Consider the following 21,642-nt stretch of genomic DNA (forward strand, 5'->3'; position numbering starts at 1 on the left):
AGAAGATACAGTACCAAAGCTGTTGTAAGCTAAATCATTGAAACAATCGTAATACCATTAAATTAACAGCATTTGCTTCCCTACCTGCAAACCGAACCAGATAAACGCCCCACGAAATACTCCAGATCCACCCGACGAAGAAGAATGTAACTGTGAAGAACTGAGAAACGCCCACAATGAGATTTGTGGTGAAATGATTGAAGAGTTCATCTGGTTGGCCTCTTGGTTCACCACAACACATCATGCTTAGACCAGCAATAATTGTTCCTGGAGAAAAATCATAGTTTGAAAACAAGTGACACTGATGTAACAAATGCAGGTTTCTGCGTCCGGGATGCAATAAAATTCCGGCGGACGCAAAATGTCATAAGCGACTGCATCCGCGGGACGCAAGTATTTAATGCAGCAAAATCACTCCACCAAATGGGACACAAACTACCAAACCCCAACTATGACAACTTCAAAACTTCCCAACCGAAAATTTTTCACGATATCCCACTTAGGTTTTGAATGGAATCTCTGTTGCTGCATCCGAGAGATAGATTGTAGACACATTTGCTTTGATCCACAGGCCACAGTATACGTATGTATGGTGTGTGTTTATAAATGTAACAGGCGACACCTGTGCACCTTCAGTGCCGATGTTCTTTTAAAGGGTGTGCAGACTCGCGCACAAAGAAAAGTCTCATGCCGGTAATCTGACCTAGTTTCAAATGAGGTGTAACAGAAGTGTTAGACACCACCATCGATCCAAGAAAATACACACACAGCCTGCTACCGTGGGTAATTAGACACTAGTGTACAGTCAATACATACAGTACAGGCTATGGTCAATACCCACAACACAGTATACATAGCAGCGATGGGCATCTCAGGTCTAGATAAAAGATAACAAGGTATCACGTTTCATTACTGTCTGCATTTTGTAGCGACAAGAAGAAAACGTCATTTGCAAGCAACAAAAAGTTAACTTTTTCAGAGGGCGGCACATGGTTTGGGGCGAGTCTTCAATGCCTTTAACTACACTTGCGCAGTGCTGACTTCAAGCACAGAACTTCCTTGATGCACAGGAAGAGCCAAGTTTTCTTGCAGTGGGAAGAATCACACATGCATGAGTTGAGGTTGCTTTCGCCGGAATTTCCGACAGAACGGTAAAAGAGAACAGTGATGGTAAGAAAAACTATCAGGAAAAATGGGAAATGTGATTTATTGAAACTAAAACTTGAATGAAATAATACTACAGTTTCCTGTTTATTACATATTAGTAGTTTATTCAGATATGTTTTAATTTCTTTGTCAGTTTTCCATTCTTCTTTATGTGTGTTTTTTTGTGTGTTCCTAAAATAAACAGACTAGAATATCAAAAGTGATGCGTGATCCAGTTTTAATGACTTCGTCATGTTTAACAAGTTTCGTTGTTCCTTAAATTTCAAACGCTAGTATTATTTCACGAAATTCACAAGCGCGAAGTAATTTGCTTAGCCCACTTGTCATAATGTTATGCCAATGAATGCTGAAACAATGAGTTTTGCTGCCAGAATTAAGCCTATCCAAAGAAAAAAGTACAGCTGTTACCCGGAACCTTGATGTTGGTCCGGGCCCCCATTTTAAACCCCTGTTTATCATTCACAGGCAGTATGTTAAACAAGAATGCAAAAATGCATAGTGGTTTCGATGATGTAATTACATTCAGCTATTTTCTGCATGAATCTGACGTAATGTATAGTGATGGTGTACAACATATATACTTGATATTAGTAATACAGTGAAAAGCAGTGCGATGTGACAAACAATAAATTCACAATGACACAGGCTGTCCTGAAATGACCATTGACCTCAACTACTTAATGTGATAGATACATCAACATACTAAATATGACATCAGTCCTTGTTGAAATATTGTGTAAAACATGGTTTCACAGCAAGGGCGTAGGAACCGGGGGGGCTGGGGGGGCGCCAGCCCCCCCAGTGAAAAATGTGGGGGGGCGGAAGTATCATTCCGCCCCCCCACTCCGCAAGTCAAAAAACCCCTTTTTCATTTCCAAATGAGAAAAAAATCTCATTTGGAGCACCAAATTGCATTTAAGGCCAGGTGAAAATGCAAAATTCTTTACAAAATGGAGTGGGAGTTGAAGTGTGCTATATTGCACCAAATTGCATCTGAGGCCACCTGGAAATGCAAAAAAAATCCAAAGGGGAGGGGGACACCCCTCCCCTTAGACCCCTCCCCCAGGCCGGCCATCAGTCTTCAGCCCCCCCACTCAAAAGTACCTTCCTACGCCACTGTTTCACAGTCTGACCCTGGTGAACGCAAACGACCATTGACCTATCCGCCCACAACATTAAGGCTTCTTGTACTCAATGTGGTAAAAATACATACCAAATATGCGATCTGTCCAAGCACATGAATGTCACAACAATTGTGTTGAAACGTTAATAAACCTGAAAGCATCTTGCCGGTGAATAGAATTTTAGTTAATTAAAGCTCTGCAACAGTGCAAGACTCCTCTAGGCACTTGTACTACTAGTATAGTAAAGGCTTCGTAATTGACGCACCCCCGTAATTGACGCACCTTCAATTATAACTAGCAAGGATACAGCAGGCCACCTAAACTTTTTGCAGTCAAGCATAATTACATATTCATGAGTTTGAATCCATTTCAGCTATTTGCTGACCAAATTGTGGTTTCTATTAAGCTTTTACCACCCTCCCCCCAGTTTTACACGTATTTTGGACATTTGGAAATCTTACTCCCAAAAAATTACCAAAATTACTTCAATATGATACAACTACTCTCTGGGACCTGACCTGTCTGAGCTAAGAGGTTCAGAGCATAGCAAACAGCATCCAAAGTCAATGGATGTATACTTAGGCCTACTCTACAGTTAGCTTATGGACGAATGTGTCAATTTAGGGGTATGAAAGAACTTGACACAGCAGTCATTTTGTGTTCAAATTCTTCTCAATTGTACGTTGCGTAGGCACAGAACAATAAATATTTTGAGATCATTACATTTGTGAGGAACTACACATATGAAAAATGCATACAGTTGAGTGATTTGGATTTTAGGTTGACAGACATCGTCAATCCAATCCTTAAGTGCGTCAATTATGAGCCCACCATGCTACTACAGTACAACTAGCTCGTCCTTATATACAGTTACTTACTTATAGCAACACAGTGCGTATGGACCTAGCCTAACAATACTCAATGTATTATAACACAAACAACTGAGAATTACAGTTCAACTCAATTAACTTATGCTTAAATATCTTACTCAATTAGCCTGGGGATGGTAAGCCCAGCCTATATCAGAGAATCACGGACATCGCCGCGCTATATTCTAGTGAGTCTCTTGCCCGAAACCATTCCAATGAAAACGTGAGGCATCCATGCCTCCGAGACGACCACATCTCTTCTCCAGCAAGTATCGATGGAAATACAATAGTTTTCAATAATCAGCAACTCAAATTACCCCAAAATACAGGGAAATTATAGGGGTTACGAGCGCGAATTCATCTAGCCTCAATAGCTCGTCTACCCCTGTCTTACCTAAGGCTAAAGCTATGACGTGTTAACTTTCAAGCAAACTACAGAAAGTAAACGGCGAGACCATACGGTCAACTAATGTAAAACGTTGTCGCATAACACTTAATACCACTTCCAAGTCCAACACCATAGGTACAAGGGCGCCATAAGCTTTAGACTTGATAAAGTCGTACCCCAGAGCGTTGTTATAGGGACCTAAGCGGTAGCATGATAAAAAATCATTCCGGACAATAGCTACATACTTTATTTTATTTCCTGGTGAATAATTTGACAACCACTGCCGCATACCCAAAAACCACTTCCTCAAAGTATAAAACATCTAGGACGTCACAGAGAAATGAGGTTACATTTGAAGTTTGTCTGAGACCTCCCGTGACTACAGCCCGTGATACCGCATACTTAATCTTCATAATTAGACCAGGGAGCTGTTAGAGTAGCAGCTCCCTGATTAGACACCTCCAATACTCAAATGAGAATGACAGAGCCAGATGGTATACTGTTACAGTCCCAACCTACACAAAAGCATGAACTTTCTCTGAAAGAAATGGCCATATTAACAGATTTCATCTTCCGTCTACTGTTTGTTATGCTGAGCAGAATATTCCCTAAGACTGTATATTGAGCCCTCAGTCACAAACTGGGGTTGACTAAAATATGTCTACCTAGAACACGCAGAAACTGCCCGGAACTCACTATAGGGCAAAGATATTTCATCCGAAGGTGAAATATCTTTGCTAGGGGTCACCAGTACTAGCACAAAAGACGTAGCCGTTGAATAGGCATATTGCCTATTTACAATGTTTGATATTTTAACAACTGGTGGTGAGTGGTGACCTCAAATGGCTTTAAAGAAAGCAGCTGAGAACTTACCGAGGGGCATGTACACACCAAGGATGAAGTTCATGAAAGCTATACATGGTACGTGACTTGGTGAGTGATCGTGTTTACAAGCCAAAACGTCACACGCACCGACAAACATACTGACGTCGATACAGTCACCTTCACTTTTACTGAGTTTTTACTAACTACGGCAAGGAATCAATAAATGAATATAGGATAGCAAATGGATTTTTAGCTCAATAGTGTTTTCACCTCCTTAACTGTGAAGCTAATAAGGTAATTACAGTTGGCGTGCCAGTTTACGGGTTTATGCTACTGGTACTTCATTTCACCTTGTTTTTTTCTCGTTTCTTTCTTTGCTAAATTACCTTTTCTTTACTATATACTGACGGGTCAACACGTACTGAAATTGTATTTTAATTGTCAAGGGCTCGATATATCAAAGTCTTTTTAACTACTCGGGGAAACGATAAGCAGTTGCTGATGCCTGGTGCAGTATAGTCAATGTTTGACATCATAACATATTAATGTATGCTTCTATACATAAATAATAAATTTTACATAATCTTTTGTCAACAACGAAACAATCATGCTGGGAACTGAAACATGGACTCCGTCTTGCAAACTCTATGGGTTTTATTTGCGGGGGGGGGGGGGGGGAGATTAATCTCAGATATTCCGTGAAGCCTTTCCACGGTCGTCTCATTAAAACTCGCCTCTCATTGTACACATGTTTGGTTACAACAGTGAACAGTAACACCAATTCTGATGAACTTACACCCATTCCTCCTTCTACCCCTCCGTTCCACCCCTTCTTTCAACCCCCTCCCCTCCCCCGCTAATAAGGTTCGTCTCGAAAACATGCTTACCTAATCCAGGGATCACCACGTTCATCAGCAAACAGACGTAGGCCAGACTGACGGGAACGTAAGGTAAAGATTGAGATAATCCAGTTGTTGAGCTATTCATGTTTTCCCATTTTTCTGGTTCTTTCGTCGTGGCAACCGTCTGGGTAACAAAGTCCCCCAGCGAAAGTTTACGGGTCGGGGAAGCCCCTACTTCATTGTCACTAGCTTCAGCGTTCAGGGTCAGGTGGTTTCGAGGGGATTCTCTACCAATTGATACCACCGAAGAATCATTCTTTTCCAGTAAGGCAACTTCTGATGGGGATTTTCGTTCTTTCGACTCGCCGTTGTCGTGAACAGATAACTTCGACTTCCATTTTATGGCGGCTGATCGTAACTCAGCACTCTTTGGAACCGGGCTTACCTCCGACGATGTCGGCTGGTTCGGGTGCAGGCAAGTAGGGTTCTTTGCTTCATTCTTTATCTTTGGAACAGGAGGTGAGATATCCTTCTCAACCACAGATTTACCATCAGTGTTATTTTTCTCCAGTAGAGCAGGGTCGCTTCCTTTCGTAGTTTTCGGTGTTGCGACTTTAACTTTCTCCTTTCGTGAAGCAATAGGTTTCTGATGGTTCGGTCCCAAAGCAGTCGCCATCTGTTTCTAGGGTTACAACAAAAGTCTAAAGAACATTCCCATCCAGTTTAATGCAGTATATAGACATCATCAGAAACATACACTGAAGTAGACGAATAATAATAAGAAAACAAAAACAACAACAATAAATAAATAAATAAATAAATAATCTCGTTTGCCCCCAAGATATATCTCAATATCTGGGCACGGAAAGGAATACTATATTAGATCGGATCCACATTTAATTACGAACTGAAATCATTTCCAAAGTTGAGTTTGAATTTCCGTTCCATGAATACGCCGTGGTCAAGTAACTTGCATCAAACCCATCCATATATTTTATACATGTTTTTCTTGTTCTTAAGATCTCAACTCAATATCCCGTCAAGTTTTACAAGAATAAAAGATGAACACACAAAGACCTGTTGTCGTCTGTAACAAGGCGGGTGATCCGGTATTTATGGTTAATACAGAAGCCAGTCTCGAATATTAATGGCGTCCGTAACAAATACCTAATATCCCTGCTTTACTGGTTATCTCTGCATGCTAAACTGCGAATCTACAAATTGTCGCCTCGGCGCCGTTGTAAATATCCTTTCTGGTCGTAAAGTTGGCGATATTACCACCGGGACAGATAAATCAATATGCCGGAGTTCAATGCTTTGCGGGGAGGATTATTAACCGTAGCAGTTATAACAAGAGAGAGCAAAAAAAAAAGAAAAAAAAGTGAACATGATTCCCAAAAAATATATATTACTGGCCTCTTAGTTTCGGCATACAGCTGTGACAGTGTCACAGAGCAGTGAACTTAGGTCAATTCACATGTGATCAAAATTACAGATTTGGCTTCTCTCACAACCAATTTTCTAAACACCGCGACAACGGTTGAAGGGTTTCAGCCCCTGGTATGTCGTTTTGGAAGCGACCTTTGCCTCGCAGGAGTTGACCTTAAAACTAGTCAATTTACTTTCCTGGGTAGAAATCAACACAGCGTTGGAATGTGTAAATACCACTCCGAAAATATTTCAACAATACTTCGACGGATTAGCGAGATTTACGTGCAAATTCATTTGAGCTCCAACATAGGTCTAGGCATGGTTCAAGGTTTCACCTTTAACCTACACAACTATTGGGTAACCGTCAATTAGTCGGCTGTCTGAGAAACTTAAAGGTCCACTATCCTAAATATGCTAGATAATCCAAATGTGGTCACACTTGTTCAAACCTGCAGCAAAAAAAAGTTTTTTTTTTCTCCATACAGTGACCGTTACCGTTACCGTTATGCATTGAACTAAGAACTCCACAATGTCTGGATAAGACATTTAAAATTAAAGGTAGTCTGTATAGGCCCCAAATTATAGCACGCTATATTGCTAGAAGTTTTCTAAAGTACTTTCCTGGAGGTCTTTACTCTCCAAATTGTTATATTACATTATACCTTTAAGGTGCAAAACCTAATGCAAAGTTCTTTCGAAAACTTAAACGTATAACTGCATGGGCCGGTGCGGTCGACCCGTAAGTCTGAGAGTGGTATATTTCCGGGTGTATAGATGTGCCCCAAAATCAAACTTTGTGATCAAGCCTTGATCACAAGAGTTGTGACATCGGCCCAATGGTAGCTTATCATGGCAGTGTCCACGTTAATCCGTCACATATATAGGACATACAAACAACACACTTATGAAAGGAACGTATAGTTTTGGAAGTATGAGCCATGATAACACAACGCATTATTTCTGCATCTTTCTAAAAATAGGTCATACATCGCATAGTATCTAAAGTGCATACGAACATGATATTGAGAACTTTGATTTCCATATAGTAGTAAATAGGTTCAGTGGTTTACTCAAAGGGGGGGGGGGGGGAGAGGGAGGGGAGCATAGCCGCATCGTCAGTTAGGGGAAAAGGATTTAAACGGGGATCGAAGGATTTGACCACTGCTACGGGTGTACACCCTTTTTTCCACCATACCAAAAAATAATAAAAATAAAGAGTATATTTATGTGCACAATTAACAATGCGTTTAATGTTCAATATAGACCTAATTTATAATCTAACAATGCTTCAGAATACACCATTTAGGAAATTCTAAGAATTTTCCTTGGGAATGAGCCTAACCCCCTGGCCCCTTTGCATGGGAGTTGGCTTCAACGACCCCATGACCATAACGGTTCGTATCCCTACCTTAATCAGTGGGAGGGGGGTAGTATATATGCCCCCTCACCACTGAAATCATGTGCTATGACTCGGTTGGAGTGTCATTTTGTATTTCCGAGTAGGCTGTTAGTGTCGAATTATTGACTGCCAACCGCTGGGACTATTCTTTAACAGTAGGCCTTTAACATCATTGAGTACTGAATGCGTAAAACAAGAATAGGAAAGTAGCAATAATTTGAACAATACGGGCCCGTAACCAGCTTGTCAAAGTTGGAGGGGCAGATTGTTTGTTTGGAGGGGCAGAATTTTTAATTTCAAGGGGGGGGGGGGGGGGAATTGCATGGATCCACCATAGACGTCTTTTACTGATAACATAAATTTGAAACAAAATTAGGAGGGGGGGGGGGGTACTTCCCCAGAATTCCCCCGTGGCTACGGGCCAGGAACAATATTCTTATAGAAATTATGTTTAGGGAGGGAGGAATTGGGATTCTGGAGTGAGAAAGGTATGGTATATACATGAAGAACATGCATGGCGGTACTGAATTTAGTTTCTTTTACATACCGATATATCAAGACAGATCAAACATGTTAATGAAAACAGCAGAGAGTGGGTTGTGTGCATAGTTATTTGGTTCTGACTTGGTTAGGGACACTCACCCCCATTGATGCGATAGATCCTCCTACACCTAATTAATGCAAGACGCGCACTAAGCTGCATAGAAAGGTTGATGGCATTAAACAGGATCATAAAAATTATCCAAATTATAACAGTAACAATAACAATAATAATAACGATGATGATGATGATGACGACGACGATGACGATGACAATAATGATGCTGATGATGACAATGATGATGACGACGATGATGACGTTGATGATGACAATGATGATGATGACGATGTTGATGATGATAATGACGATGACGATAACGATGACGTCACACGACGTTGACGATGACGATGATGATAATACGTGAAAACTTGAAGACAGTACAACCGAGGTTTAACATAGTGGCTTTATTTCCTTAATATTATTTATTACATTAGAAATGACGAATAATGTAGAAAAAAACGTCCAGGCCATTTATTGAGAATGGAAACATGAGTACTAGTTTGAATTTTAATTAAAACTAGCTTACATACAAGCTTCCACTTTTATGACAACGTCAAGACAAATAACAGACGGCGCTATTCATAAATACGAGTTTGCGCGACTTTTTTGTTCTTTGACCATGTTCCTAATAAGCCACTGTACGTTAACAAACGTTCGAAGATTAATTCCGTGAGTTTACCAGATGAACGCGCGAACCAGATGAACCAGATAGGCGCGGATCCAGGGATGTACAGCCTTCCCCATTTCAACTTCTCCGCAAAACGTCTAGAACTCGGATTCAACAATCTAAGGGCCACACCCCCCTCCTTTTAAAATCCCTGAGCCGCCCCTGAACGGTAGGCCCCGGACACCACAGAGAACATGGCGCTCTATAAAACGAGGCAGAGTCGTACTTTTAATTAAAATATAGTGCTCAGGGTTAGCCATTGTTAATTAAGGCGTATCGGACAATTTTTTAAGTTGCCAAATGCGCTAGCTCCGGATCCTTACTATTCATCACACGATGAGCGATTCGGTCTTGTGATTGCACCGGCCTGTAGAAAGGGGAGGAAAATATAACAGCCGTAGCATTTCCCTATTTTAATGTCAGTTGGGAGACTCATTCGCGTAGCTGAGTAGACTCAGCAGAGTATAGCTCAGGGGTCAGGTATGACCAGGGAGGTCCTTGGTAAGACAATTGCCGTATGTTCATTGGAAGTCGCATTATGGAACCCGATCAGTTGAAGGCGTGTTACCCATCACGTACAGATTTCGTGTGTACTAGTACGCAATTGATTTCCGAAAGGTTCATTGGTTGGTGGGTGAAAGCAACGGAGAAACTATCTCCATAGGTGAAGGTTGGGTTGGTTAGGGAGGTGAGGGGAGGGGAGGGGTGGGGCGAGGGAGGGGAGGCACTCAATTGTGTTTACTAGTTTGAACTTAGGGGAATACAGTAATCACAATACTATGATGTTGTTGTTAGCTAGGAGCAGGGGCCTAGTATAACAGCTCCCTTCTAGGAGTAGGGAATAAGAATCCAGCCTTCTATTATGTAGGTAGTTCAGGCAAGTTGAAGTAGCAGGCTGAAAAGAGAATGTGAGAAACTAAAATGAATCAACAAAGTTGATTTTTGATGCATTTATTATAAACTCAGTGGAAATGACAAGTTTCTGTGTACATGCATGTCCTAGGCATTATACAACATACTTTACTGCATGAACAAAAAATTAAAATAAAGCTGAGAAATACAAAAAGAGGCCACACATTTCTCTGTATTTACACTTGATAAATGACAAAAAAAGCATTAAAATGAAAAAAAAAAAGAAATATGTCAATGAACAGAATCACATAAAAAAGTGGTCATATCTGAACATTGATATAATTATGCTCTAACCACATGGGGTCATATTTGCTTGAACGCAACTTATATTTATTAAACCAGAACTGAATATGGTAAATATGGGAAGCACGGAAAATTCCTTCGCAGATGAGGAAAAGAGAAGAACTCCAAACAAACCAAACCGATAAGAAAGAATAGAAAGAAAAAAATACCCGGACAAATATTGATATGAGTTAACTTTATAACAGGCTGCATGAGATTGCAAGTAAACCCTGTGTGTAATAGGTCCATAATAGTTTATTCTTATTGCCCACCAACAGACAAGGAGCATTTCAAATACAATATGTAAACATATTTATATACTAAAGAGACACACAACATATATCTTATACAAAGGTTTACAGAGTATGAAAGTTCATTTTATGTCATAATGGGATAGACAAAAAGGAAGGATATCTTTGTAAGCTTATACCAAAATACTGAACAACCCCCACCCCCCCCACCCCACCCCTTTTCTTTGGTTTCTTTTCATTTTGCTTTTATGTTAGCAAAGATAAAGTTGAGGTATAACATAACAGTAAGAGTTGTCTTTCAAAATCTGCGTTAATATAGAGATATGAGAATGAAACACTGATATTCTTGCACGGTCTTGTATGTATCTTGCAAAATCAAGATGTTAAAACTAGATACGTCTGGCGCAGGTATGGAATAAATAAGCGGAAATTTACAATTTGCATATTGACTGTATCCTCTACATTGTAAGTCTGAAACTTGGTTAACAATTCCCTTTGACAGGTAATTTAACACGTCAGGAAAAACAAAAGAAAGAAACAAAGAAAAAAACACACCAGAATGCCAACACACCAGAATGCAAATATGCATTGTGGTTTCGATGATGTGACATGAGCAGTTTTGTGCATGGATCCGACGCAAGGGCGGCGGAAGCACTTTAAATCTGGGGAGGCACCGACATCAAAGGGCACTTTGCAGAAATTCGATTGGACTGATGCAGCCTTATATTTAGTACCCTTTTTAACTCTTATTGTATGATCTTATTTGCGTATACACATCACTCCACCAACGCCCCCCCCCCCCCGTCAAGGTAATTATGCATACTAGCACTGCAATATCCAATGTGCAAATTGGGAAACAAGGAACAAGTTTTCCTTTGAGACAAAATGAGGTGAAAACATGCTAGTTGCTAATGTAGGAATCTTCCGAATTAGAGTATATTTCTTGTTAATATCTTAACAATTTTTTTCCATTCGAAATAGCTTTGAGTTTGACCCACAGAAATTCATTAAAAGTCAGGGCGCAGCCAGGATTGGCAAAGTTGTATGCACGACTATCTGAGCGGAGCGCCACCATAAGTTGGCGCGGAGCGTACAAGAAAATTTTTGGTTTTACAAACCCCTAAGATGGCCGGAAACGGCCCTTCCCGAGTGACGGCCTCTTGACAACTTGAGACACCTCAGTTTTTATGTAGAAAAAGGGCACATTTTTAACCTGAGGAAAAGTGGGGGGCACGTGCCCCCTGTGCCCCCCCGGTTCCGCCGCCCTTGATCCGACGTTATGTATAGTGACGGTGTACAACATACTTGATATTAGTAATACCGTGAAAAGCAGTGTGATGTGACAAACAAGATATTCACAATGACACAGGCTGTCCTGAAATGACCATTGACCTCACCGACAGGCTTCTTGTACTTAATGTGATTAGATACATCAACGTACTAAATATGACATCTGTCCTTGTTGAATATTGTATAAAACATGGTTTTCACAATTTGACCCCGGGTGAACTCAAACGACCACTGACCTCTGCCCACAACATTAGGCTTTTTGTACTAAATGTGGTACAATTACATACCAAATATGGGATGTGTCCAAGCTTCCCTTGCAATATTATGTTAAGGAAGGTGCGTTAGTGTAGAGAGACAGGTAAGAGGGGAGTGAAGTAAATGTTTGGCATTTGTTTGACCTCCACCAAAATCAATAGGCTTCTTTTACTCATGTTATACACATTCATATCAAGTATGAGATCTGCTCAAGCTTCCAATGTTGAGATATCACGTTTACAAGGTTTTCTAAATTTGACCTCTGATGACCTTTAACCTCCGCCAAACACAATACTCTTCTTGTACTCCATATGGTACTTCTACACATCAAATATGAGGTCTGCCCAAGCTTCCCTTCTTGAAATATTGTTTACAAGGTTTTATACAATTTGATCCCTGGTGACCCCAAATGACCTTTCACCTCAACAAGAAATAATAGGCTTCTTGTGCTCATTGTGGTACTTCTATACACCAAATATGAAATTGGTTCAATCCTTACCTTCTTCAGATATCGTGTTTACAAGCTGGGGATCCCAAACACACACACATACGCCACCATGAATACAAAGGTTACGATTATCATCAAAACCGAAAGAGGTCAAATTTGGATGGTTTGAAGCAAAACATACAACCTTGAATTGCTAATGTATAACTAGTAGAAATAATAATAAAGGGGGCGCTGTTCAATAACAGGTTGGGTATTTGTTGTACTGTATGTCCCTTTCTAAACAGTTTCTGTACTCGTTTAACATAAATGTACCCACAAGAACCGTATGTATATAATCTAAGCAGTGTTTTAGTAAGCGGATTCTGGAACTAATGGAATGCTCTCTATCTAATTTGGGCATAGTTCAGCTGAGTATGTCCCAATATCGTGGCTAACGTAGGGTAATAAACCAATGCCTAAAGAATTCATTCCAGATACAGCTAAATAAACCACCCCCAAAGTCTGTTGTCAAAGGATACATCTCATCATGTAAAGAATGTGTTCTCTAAATGTAACAGCCTCAAGTGACTCCTCAAAATCGTTCTTCCAGCCCATCCCATCCATTTTGCCCCTTCCGCCAAAAAATATTCATCTCGCCATTACCTCTGCCAGTTGCATGTTGTAAAAGATCGATACATGTTACAGAATAGAACGCTCTCCCTTTCACTTTATGTGACGTTTAAGACCTCCATGTTCCCCCTGACAGAGAAGTTGCATTTCATAACAGACGCGAACCAGTATAAATATTTGTCTGCTATTAATAACAGTTAAACGTGACAGCAAGAGACATTTACTATTCAACTAATGACTAGTGCATGCTCTTACATCATGTGCATTCTAACATCAGTATAACCAACGTGCTATAAAGAATTGGTTCACTGCACAACACTAAGACATCAGCAGAGCGAAACATTCTACAAACGAAAGTACATCTGTCAATGCCATGCATAGCCTATCAGAGCGATGCATAGCCTGCAGAGCCATGCATAGCCTATATATGTATAGCCTATCAGAGCGATGCATAGCCTGCATAGCCATGCATAGCCTATTTAGCCATGCATAGCCTGTATAGCGAAAACATTCTACAAACGAAAGTACATCTGTCAATGCCATGCATAGCCTATCAGAGCGATGCATAGCCTGCATAGCCATGCATAGCCTATATATCCATAGCCATGCATAGCCTATATAGCGAAAACATTCTACAAATGAAAGTACATCTGTCAATGCCATACATAGCCTATCAGAGCGATGCATAGCCATGCATAGCCTATATAGCCATGCATAGCCTATATAGCAAAAAGATTCTACAAATGAACGTTCATCTGCCAATGCCATGCATAGCCTATCAGAGCGATGCATAGCCATGCATAGCCTATATAGCCATGCATAGCCTATATAGCAAAAAGATTCTACAAATGAACGTTCATCTGCCAATGCCATGCATAGCCTATCAGAGCGATGCATAGCCATGCATAGCCTATATATGCATAACCATGCATAGCCTATATAGCGAAAACATTCTACAAAAGAACGTACATCTGCCAATGCCATACATTAACCTATCGGAGTGGTAAACAGTTAATCCCTGATTGGTTAAATATGCCATCTATTTGCAGCAGTGAAATATCTGTGTGAACAAAATTTCTTCGTATGACAGGCATTTATTAAAGTTATGAATATTCATGAATTAATGAAAGAAAAAAGTCCATATTAAGATAACTGTGAATCATTTATATACATATTTTAGCTTCTCTTCTATGCAAAGAAGCCGAGTATTAAAAGTACCAACATACATTAGCATGCAGCATATTACGAGGATTTAATTTAGTTAAAAAGATTAAGAAAATGATTAAGAGAGACCCCAAAAAAAGAGGGGAAACCCCTTTGCTGATATGTATAATAATGTACCATGCATGGAGTACTTTGTACATCCCACACACAAATATCAGCATACAAGGGGGTATCATCTGTCACTGTGGATACAAGCTTCATTTGCAAACGATTTGAAAATCACCTACGCTTTCAGTTTGCATTGAACAATGGGCAATATTGCTCTTCAATACCGATCCAATGGAACACAATGTAAAATACGAATTGAGTGGAAGTTGTATAGAGTTACACCATGTAAAATACAAAATGAGAGGAAATCGTTTAGAGTTACACAATGTAAAATACGAATTGAGTGGAAGTTGTATAGAGTTACACCATGTAAAATACAAAATGAGTGGAAATCCTTTAGAGTTACACAATGTAAAATACGAATTGAGTGGAAATTGTTTAGAGTTACACAATGTAAAATACGAATTGAGTGGAAATTGTTTAGAGTTACACAATGTAAAATACGAATTGAGTGGAAATTGTCTAGAGTTGAAACAATCACCTGCTGCTGTTTAAACAAGCAAATTATAACAAACTATACAAGTCACCTCTAAGAGATGGTGTTTTGTCCCACCATATTCCCTCTACTTGCACTGTGAATGAATACCATCTGAATATCACCATTAGAAAAAAAAAAGAAAAAAAAATTAAACATGAATCAAGAAAACAGAAACTCAACAATATTGCAACATAACTTTGTCAGACCATCAAATCATTCCATACATACAATTTTTTTTTTTTTTTCACCATAAGAATAATGATTTTTGTTAAACAATATTGAGGACTTTACTTAACACTTGATGAATGCTATAAATGATACCAGATTGAGTCGAGTACAAATATTGAAGTTCAACTTCTCATAAACATGTAACCATACAGTTAGGCTTGATTGAGTAAGATGTTAGCAGAGGTGTGATAGAGCATGTACAAAGTATATGGATAATGATACAGGCTTATATACTTATATATACAAGCTGGACGTCACACAGACACACACACACATACAAACACATACACACACGTAATCATGACTACATTGGTTCTGATTCTCATTGAAACCAAAAAGGATACAGTAAGATCTAAATGACACTCATATAATTTTTTTTTTTTTTTAATCGTTAATTAATTTATCAAATTTCATTAAAATACAATACGGTATTATTTACTGTTAAAATCCACAGCGACTTTGTTGCCGTTCTCTTGGAGAGCTGATAATACAAAAATTATTTTTAAGTACATGACCTATAAAGAATCTCCACTGACCACCATGCCTGGTTATAATATGAAAAAAAAGGTTAAAAGTTAACAGAAGAGAAGCTTCCCACACAAGCCTTCCATCAATCTATTGGTTGAGATGTACAACCCAGAGAGTTAACGGACAGTTTGACCCCTTGCATGTTATCACATCAGCACATTTAATGTTACCCCGTACACAAAACCTTTCCACCCTTGTAATATGATATGATGCCTTAAAATAATTTTCTAAAAATACAAAGCAAAGAAAAATCTGAAATTGATCCAGAACGTGACATTCACCAAGCACTTTTCAAAGCACACAAGAAAAAATATCATGACTCATTATTTTTGATACTGTAAACTGATATATATGAGGTACCAATGATTTTTTGTAACAGGAATTAGGAAACAACAAAAGTATCTCATTAACAACCCACACCCAATGGGGTCTGTTCTCATGTTTTTACCATTCCACTATGATGATATGATGCCTTTAAATAATTTTCTAAAAATAAAAACCAAAAATATGAAATTGATCCACAATGTGACATTCACCAAACACCTTGACAAAACACATTATGACTCATTATTTTGATAATGCCAACTGATATATATATATATATGAGGTAACCAATGATTTTTTGTAACAGGAATTAGGAAATAACAAAAGTATCTCGTTAACAATCCACACCTAATGAGGTCTGTTCTCTTATATTCATTTCAATGTTCTTTTTCATAGTGGATGTACTTGCACAGTGGATGTACAGTTGGAAAGTTGGAAAAATGTTAATGAAGACAAGATTGATATACTCTTCTACGGTTTACAAAGTTATTTTTCCAGGATTTAAGCCTCTTACATCAGGGTTGCAGAGGTTGTGATTGTGAAAATACTATCTGCAGTTAAGCGACGCAGACTCGGGGCCGACTGTTAGTGGACGAGACGACGAACAAAATCACTTTTGTAGGTTTTCCAAACTGCGAGCAGTTGTTGACATCAAATTAATATTACACTGTGACTAAATATCCCCAAATAGGTAAAACCATTAACTTTGTATCATCCTCCTTCACTAAAGAGATACTGAGATAAAAACAAAAAACCGTGGTAGGCCTTCTGTGTGATCCACCCAAAGGGAGGTTTTACAGGTCCAAAGCTGGTGTTTATACACATCTCTCCTACAGTGTACATATTAATCATCCTTGGGTATTTTACAACTAAGCATACCTAGCTGTTTTAAGGGAGTTCTTTTTAATTCATAGTATCCATGGTAACAGACTAATCTCCATTTTTGTGTAGGTTGTATACATGCTGTGTGAAAAAACTTGAGATTTTCAAATAGCGAAACATCTGCCATTTTATAATTTGAATGTTAAATTTACAACGGATTACAACTGTTAAAACTTTCATGATCTGGAAGATTGATAAAGATTTATCATAGCAGATTATGTCAAGTGACCAAATGGTATCTCCAATGCAGATTCAATTTAATGAGCTCCTTTTCTCGGAAAAACAAAGCATGTGGTGAGGGTGTAGCATGAAGTAAAAAATTATGGTAGCAGTTTACTCATTTTGTCATTCTCCAGCACAACACAAAGAGAGATACATACACTCTAACTGTACTCAAAATTTGTTGTACAACATCAAAGCAGCAAAATAAAAGAAGTTATTTCCATAAAATATCTAGTTTATACACTACAAAGTCGGAAAGTCATTTCAAACTGTTTGTAAATTGGAAGTTACAGATACAGCAACCTACTGACATATTCAAATGAATTGAATACAGAACATTCTTTGATGTTACCATCAATTCAAAAGATCGTTCCAGAGTGAAAGATACTTACAAAGAAGTAAAAAAGGGAGAGAAAAATTGAATAAGAAAAGCTATACCAGAACCATCAGACTACAGCTACAGACATATAATCTTGTACAAAACTCTGATATGTTCTAGAAAAACAGTTTCAAAAGTCACAAATAATTATGTGCACACATAAATATGTTCAACTGTGCATGTCAACTGCATGTGTGAACTGCAATATGTTCAACTGCACATATGTACGTTCACAGTTAATACCAATTTGCCTTATTGCAATACAATTATTTCATTTTAACTGTCTTTTCGTGCTCCTTTTCTATACTTTTTTTCATTTATTATTTTTTTGTTCATTTTTGCAAAATTTACAGCGGGTGATAGTACAATAGCAAGAACTGGCTGTGAAAGACTTTGCAGATAAACAGTTCTTAAAACTGCAAAAAAGCAACAAAAAGAAGCATATGCATGATTGAAACCCTATCACAGGTTACCACTGAATTCATAATCAGATCGCAAGGACACACACAACATTGAGAATAACAACAGTTGTTGGCTATGTTTGAATAGCAAGTGGCAAAATCTGTTCACACCTACATTCACAGCCCCCCCCTTCCCCCCAACCTTAACAAAGAGGTCATTGTGAATGCAATCATTTGTTATTCCTGAAAAACAATTTCGGTTCCATGGAATTCATGACAATAGTGTCATACCAATCGTGTTTTCAGAAATGAACAAAAAAATTCTCAAATTAAAAAGCCTTTGTTCAAATCGTAGCAAAACTGTTCTCAAACCCAAACAATGTGTGACGGTTGTTTCAGGGTTGTACACAAATTCAAGGTTAAAACACTGAGTGAAGGAATCTGAAACTTTGCTTCCTAATGGTTCTTATATATCTAACAAGATCTATTTTCCCTCAATTCTGCTGTTCTACCATTTGATAGTAATCTACAAAGACTAATCAAATATCAAACTTGGTGCAATTTAAAAACAGAGTTTTTTTTTGTCTACACCAGATTTTTGAGTTATTTTTGAAGAATTGTTCTATACTACTTGATAGCAAGATCCCAAAAAAGTCAAAAAAAGCATAAGTCAGTAACTGGTTTTTGTCCAGATTCACTTCATAAAATGAAATAAACTCAAATCTTTTTTGTTTTTTATCTTGGAAACTCGCAAGTTGAATTCCAAACAGTTTCTACCCTACAATATAATGTGTGCGGGCAATTAAAATACTAAGCAAAGAATGTGGTTCATTAATTAATTCTTGTTCATTAATTTCCATTTTATAGTGAAATCTTAGTTTGATCCAATAAAAAAGAGTAAATCTGAGTAAATATTTCATGTGTTTCGAAAAGTTGCCAACCAAAAACTGCTTTATATATGTCAGCTGAAAATGGAACATAGATAATGTGAAATGTTTTGATATATTTATAGTCTTTGCCGTATGAATGTTAGCTTACAATCTCATCTCCTAGTTGCTTGCTGTGATAAAGCTAGAATCTAACAGTGATCCTTATGTACAATGCAGACATTTCATTCACTGACAGTATGGAACCATATGGTGTGTAACTAGATTAATTTTGAAAATTATTAAAAGGAGTTTTCTTCCCACTAACAATGCCATTGTGGGGTGTACAAATCATTTGGATATCCATAAATTGAACATTTCATGATTCTTATCGTCCAAAATTTCCCCCAAAAAAACTCTATTGAGCCACAGAGACAAAAGTTGCCTGGATGTCCATGAGGCACACATTCACTGGCACATAATCTGATTAAGAAGTAAATAATAGATAAATAAATTAAAAAAACCTTTGCTGGAAAATTTTATGGGGACATAAATCCATCTTTTTATCCAAACCTTTTATGAAATAGTTCTGAGTAAAATCAGTAAACATCGTCACTGAGACTGCACGTTGTAAAAATCTTCGCAACAATGAGCGACGGTTAGTCAAGGAATGTTCATACCCAATCTTTGGGAAAGATTGAAAAAAAAGAAAAAAAAGAATGTAACTGTTTGACACCTCTTTAATCTGTCTGACTAGAATGACCAAGTCTGTGAGTGACATCTATACTTTAGGTGTTATTTGGACGAAGCATTTATTTATTTTTCTTGTGATCCCTGAGGATGGGGTGGTGACTAGCTGGAAGGCACCTTTGGCATGATTTCCTCCACCTCCGGTTTGAGTGGACCGTCATCTGGCAGAGGCAGGACAAAGTCAGTGTTCTCCTTGCATTTACAAAACGGGAAGACACTGCCCTCGCAACAAGGTTGTTTCCAAGGTCGGAAGATGACTTTCCTCATGGCGTACTGGTACGGCGACTTCTCGATCCCCCGCTTGTGCTCGTCCACGGCACTCTTGACTTTGTCGATGATCTCTCCGATGTACGGATCGTTTGGGTCCTCTGGTCGCATCTCCGAGGGGTCGGCTGTTAGGTTGTAGACTATGGGGGGATTGTGGATGTTGACGTAGCGACCAGAGCATCGGCAGGGATACACCTGGAAGCAGCCCAACTGGCCGTAGGGTCCTTCAGTCAACCTCGGCGTGTAGAAATGTATCTTATACACTGCAGATTCTGAAAAGACAGGTTAAAATCAGATAACATTTCACATTCATTTCATATTTATCTATATCAGCTCATTTGGATTCATGTTTTAGAGTAGAAAGATATGATGATTGTTTTGAAAAGCTATAATTTTCATATTCTTGTAAGTCTTCTTTGGTGACAAGAGAATTCAAATTACTTGTCTTACTTTAATATTCAATGTTTGTGCTTTTGCAGATGTCATAAGATGTTGCACACATTTGTGGATCGACCAATTGTTAGATTAGAAAACACTGTGAGAAGGGACGGTTACAAAGTTAAAATATCCATATCAGGTTTAACATTAATGGTCATGTCTTTATTCACAATGACAAATTAAAACTTATTAAACCCCCTTGAATTCAAGTTTGTAGAAGCAATTAACATTTTCCTTTACTGCAAAACTATTACATTGGATGTATTCAATATCTAGTTTCGCTTCCAAACAAACCTACAACATCTGAGGCTGTAATAGAATGCCATTTCCTGGTATTAATTTACAAACAGAAACATTACGTTACTCGGTTACTTGAATCAGAACACTTCTAAGATCAAGAACTATCTATGCGGATGTACGGCCTGCCAACAGCATTAAATGAAAGTATTTCCTACAGGCGGCAAGATTAATTACAACCAGTGTTTTGAATGTGATTATAACATGGGTGTGACTTTGTAAAGAGGAAGGGGTGTGGCCTTGAGGTCATTTCAGGTGACTTCCATGTAGTAACCTGAAATGAGCCATATTTACTGAAGGCTTTAAATTAGGGTCTAAATGCAAGGTTCTGCTAATAACAACATTTTTTGGGATGGGGGTTAAAAACGGGGTGGATCCACACCTGGTAAGCAATTCGAATTGTGTGTTAAGATATTGAATAGTTTTCCATATGATATATCTATATAATGTCTATCTCTCCCCCTGTCGACGATATTGTTGATAGCTGCAGTTTGTTGCAAGTACAACACAGCCGATACGTTAATTATGACTGTAACCAAGGGTGTAAAGCCCAAAATGATATTATTATACACCTGTTCGCATTTCTGAATTGTGTGTAAAATGTACAAAACATTGTCCTGGAATGAACATCTACCCTATATGTTCCCTTCCACATGATCTAACTGCACCATGTTAATCTAAGTACATTCCGTAAGAGAACTCCACAGGCTTACAGCTACGACGTCGTTCAGGAAACCTAGACTTACTATCAGAGAACACTTTTTGAGTTGAGTTGTTGCTAAACCCTTTGACGACATTCGATACTAAGGACCAATAAAACGATGTCTTTCATTAGGTTGAGGAGTAAAATGTAACGAAAGTAAAATTTGAAAACGTTTTTAACGAAGTTC

General features: G+C 38.5%; 2 protein-coding genes across 3 annotated transcripts in view; both read right to left on the reverse strand.

Moving 5' to 3' along the window:
• The window catches only part of LOC139971518 (uncharacterized), a 16,243-nt gene extending 9,494 nt beyond the window's left edge, over positions 1–6,749 (reverse strand). Inside the window, exons 1-2 of the mRNA XM_071978075.1 lie at positions 5,261–6,749; positions 85–267 (exon numbers count right to left, since the gene is read on the reverse strand). Of these exons, the coding sequence (XP_071834176.1) occupies positions 85–267; positions 5,261–5,891 (814 nt within the window). The 5' untranslated portion in view covers positions 5,892–6,749. The remainder of the gene's footprint in view (positions 1–84; positions 268–5,260) is intronic.
• Positions 6,750–10,248: 3,499 nt separating this feature from the next.
• Positions 10,249–21,642, reverse strand: part of LOC139971524 (steryl-sulfatase-like) — a 51,598-nt gene continuing 40,204 nt past the window's right edge. For both annotated transcript variants that reach the window (XM_071978083.1, XM_071978081.1), the window contains exon 6: positions 10,249–20,289. In XM_071978083.1, the coding sequence (XP_071834184.1) occupies positions 19,853–20,289 (437 nt within the window). In that variant the 3' untranslated portion in view covers positions 10,249–19,852. The remainder of the gene's footprint in view (positions 20,290–21,642) is intronic.

Source organism: Apostichopus japonicus, chromosome 8, assembly GCF_037975245.1.
Source record: "Apostichopus japonicus isolate 1M-3 chromosome 8, ASM3797524v1, whole genome shotgun sequence".
NCBI lineage: Eukaryota > Metazoa > Echinodermata > Holothuroidea > Aspidochirotida > Stichopodidae > Apostichopus > Apostichopus japonicus.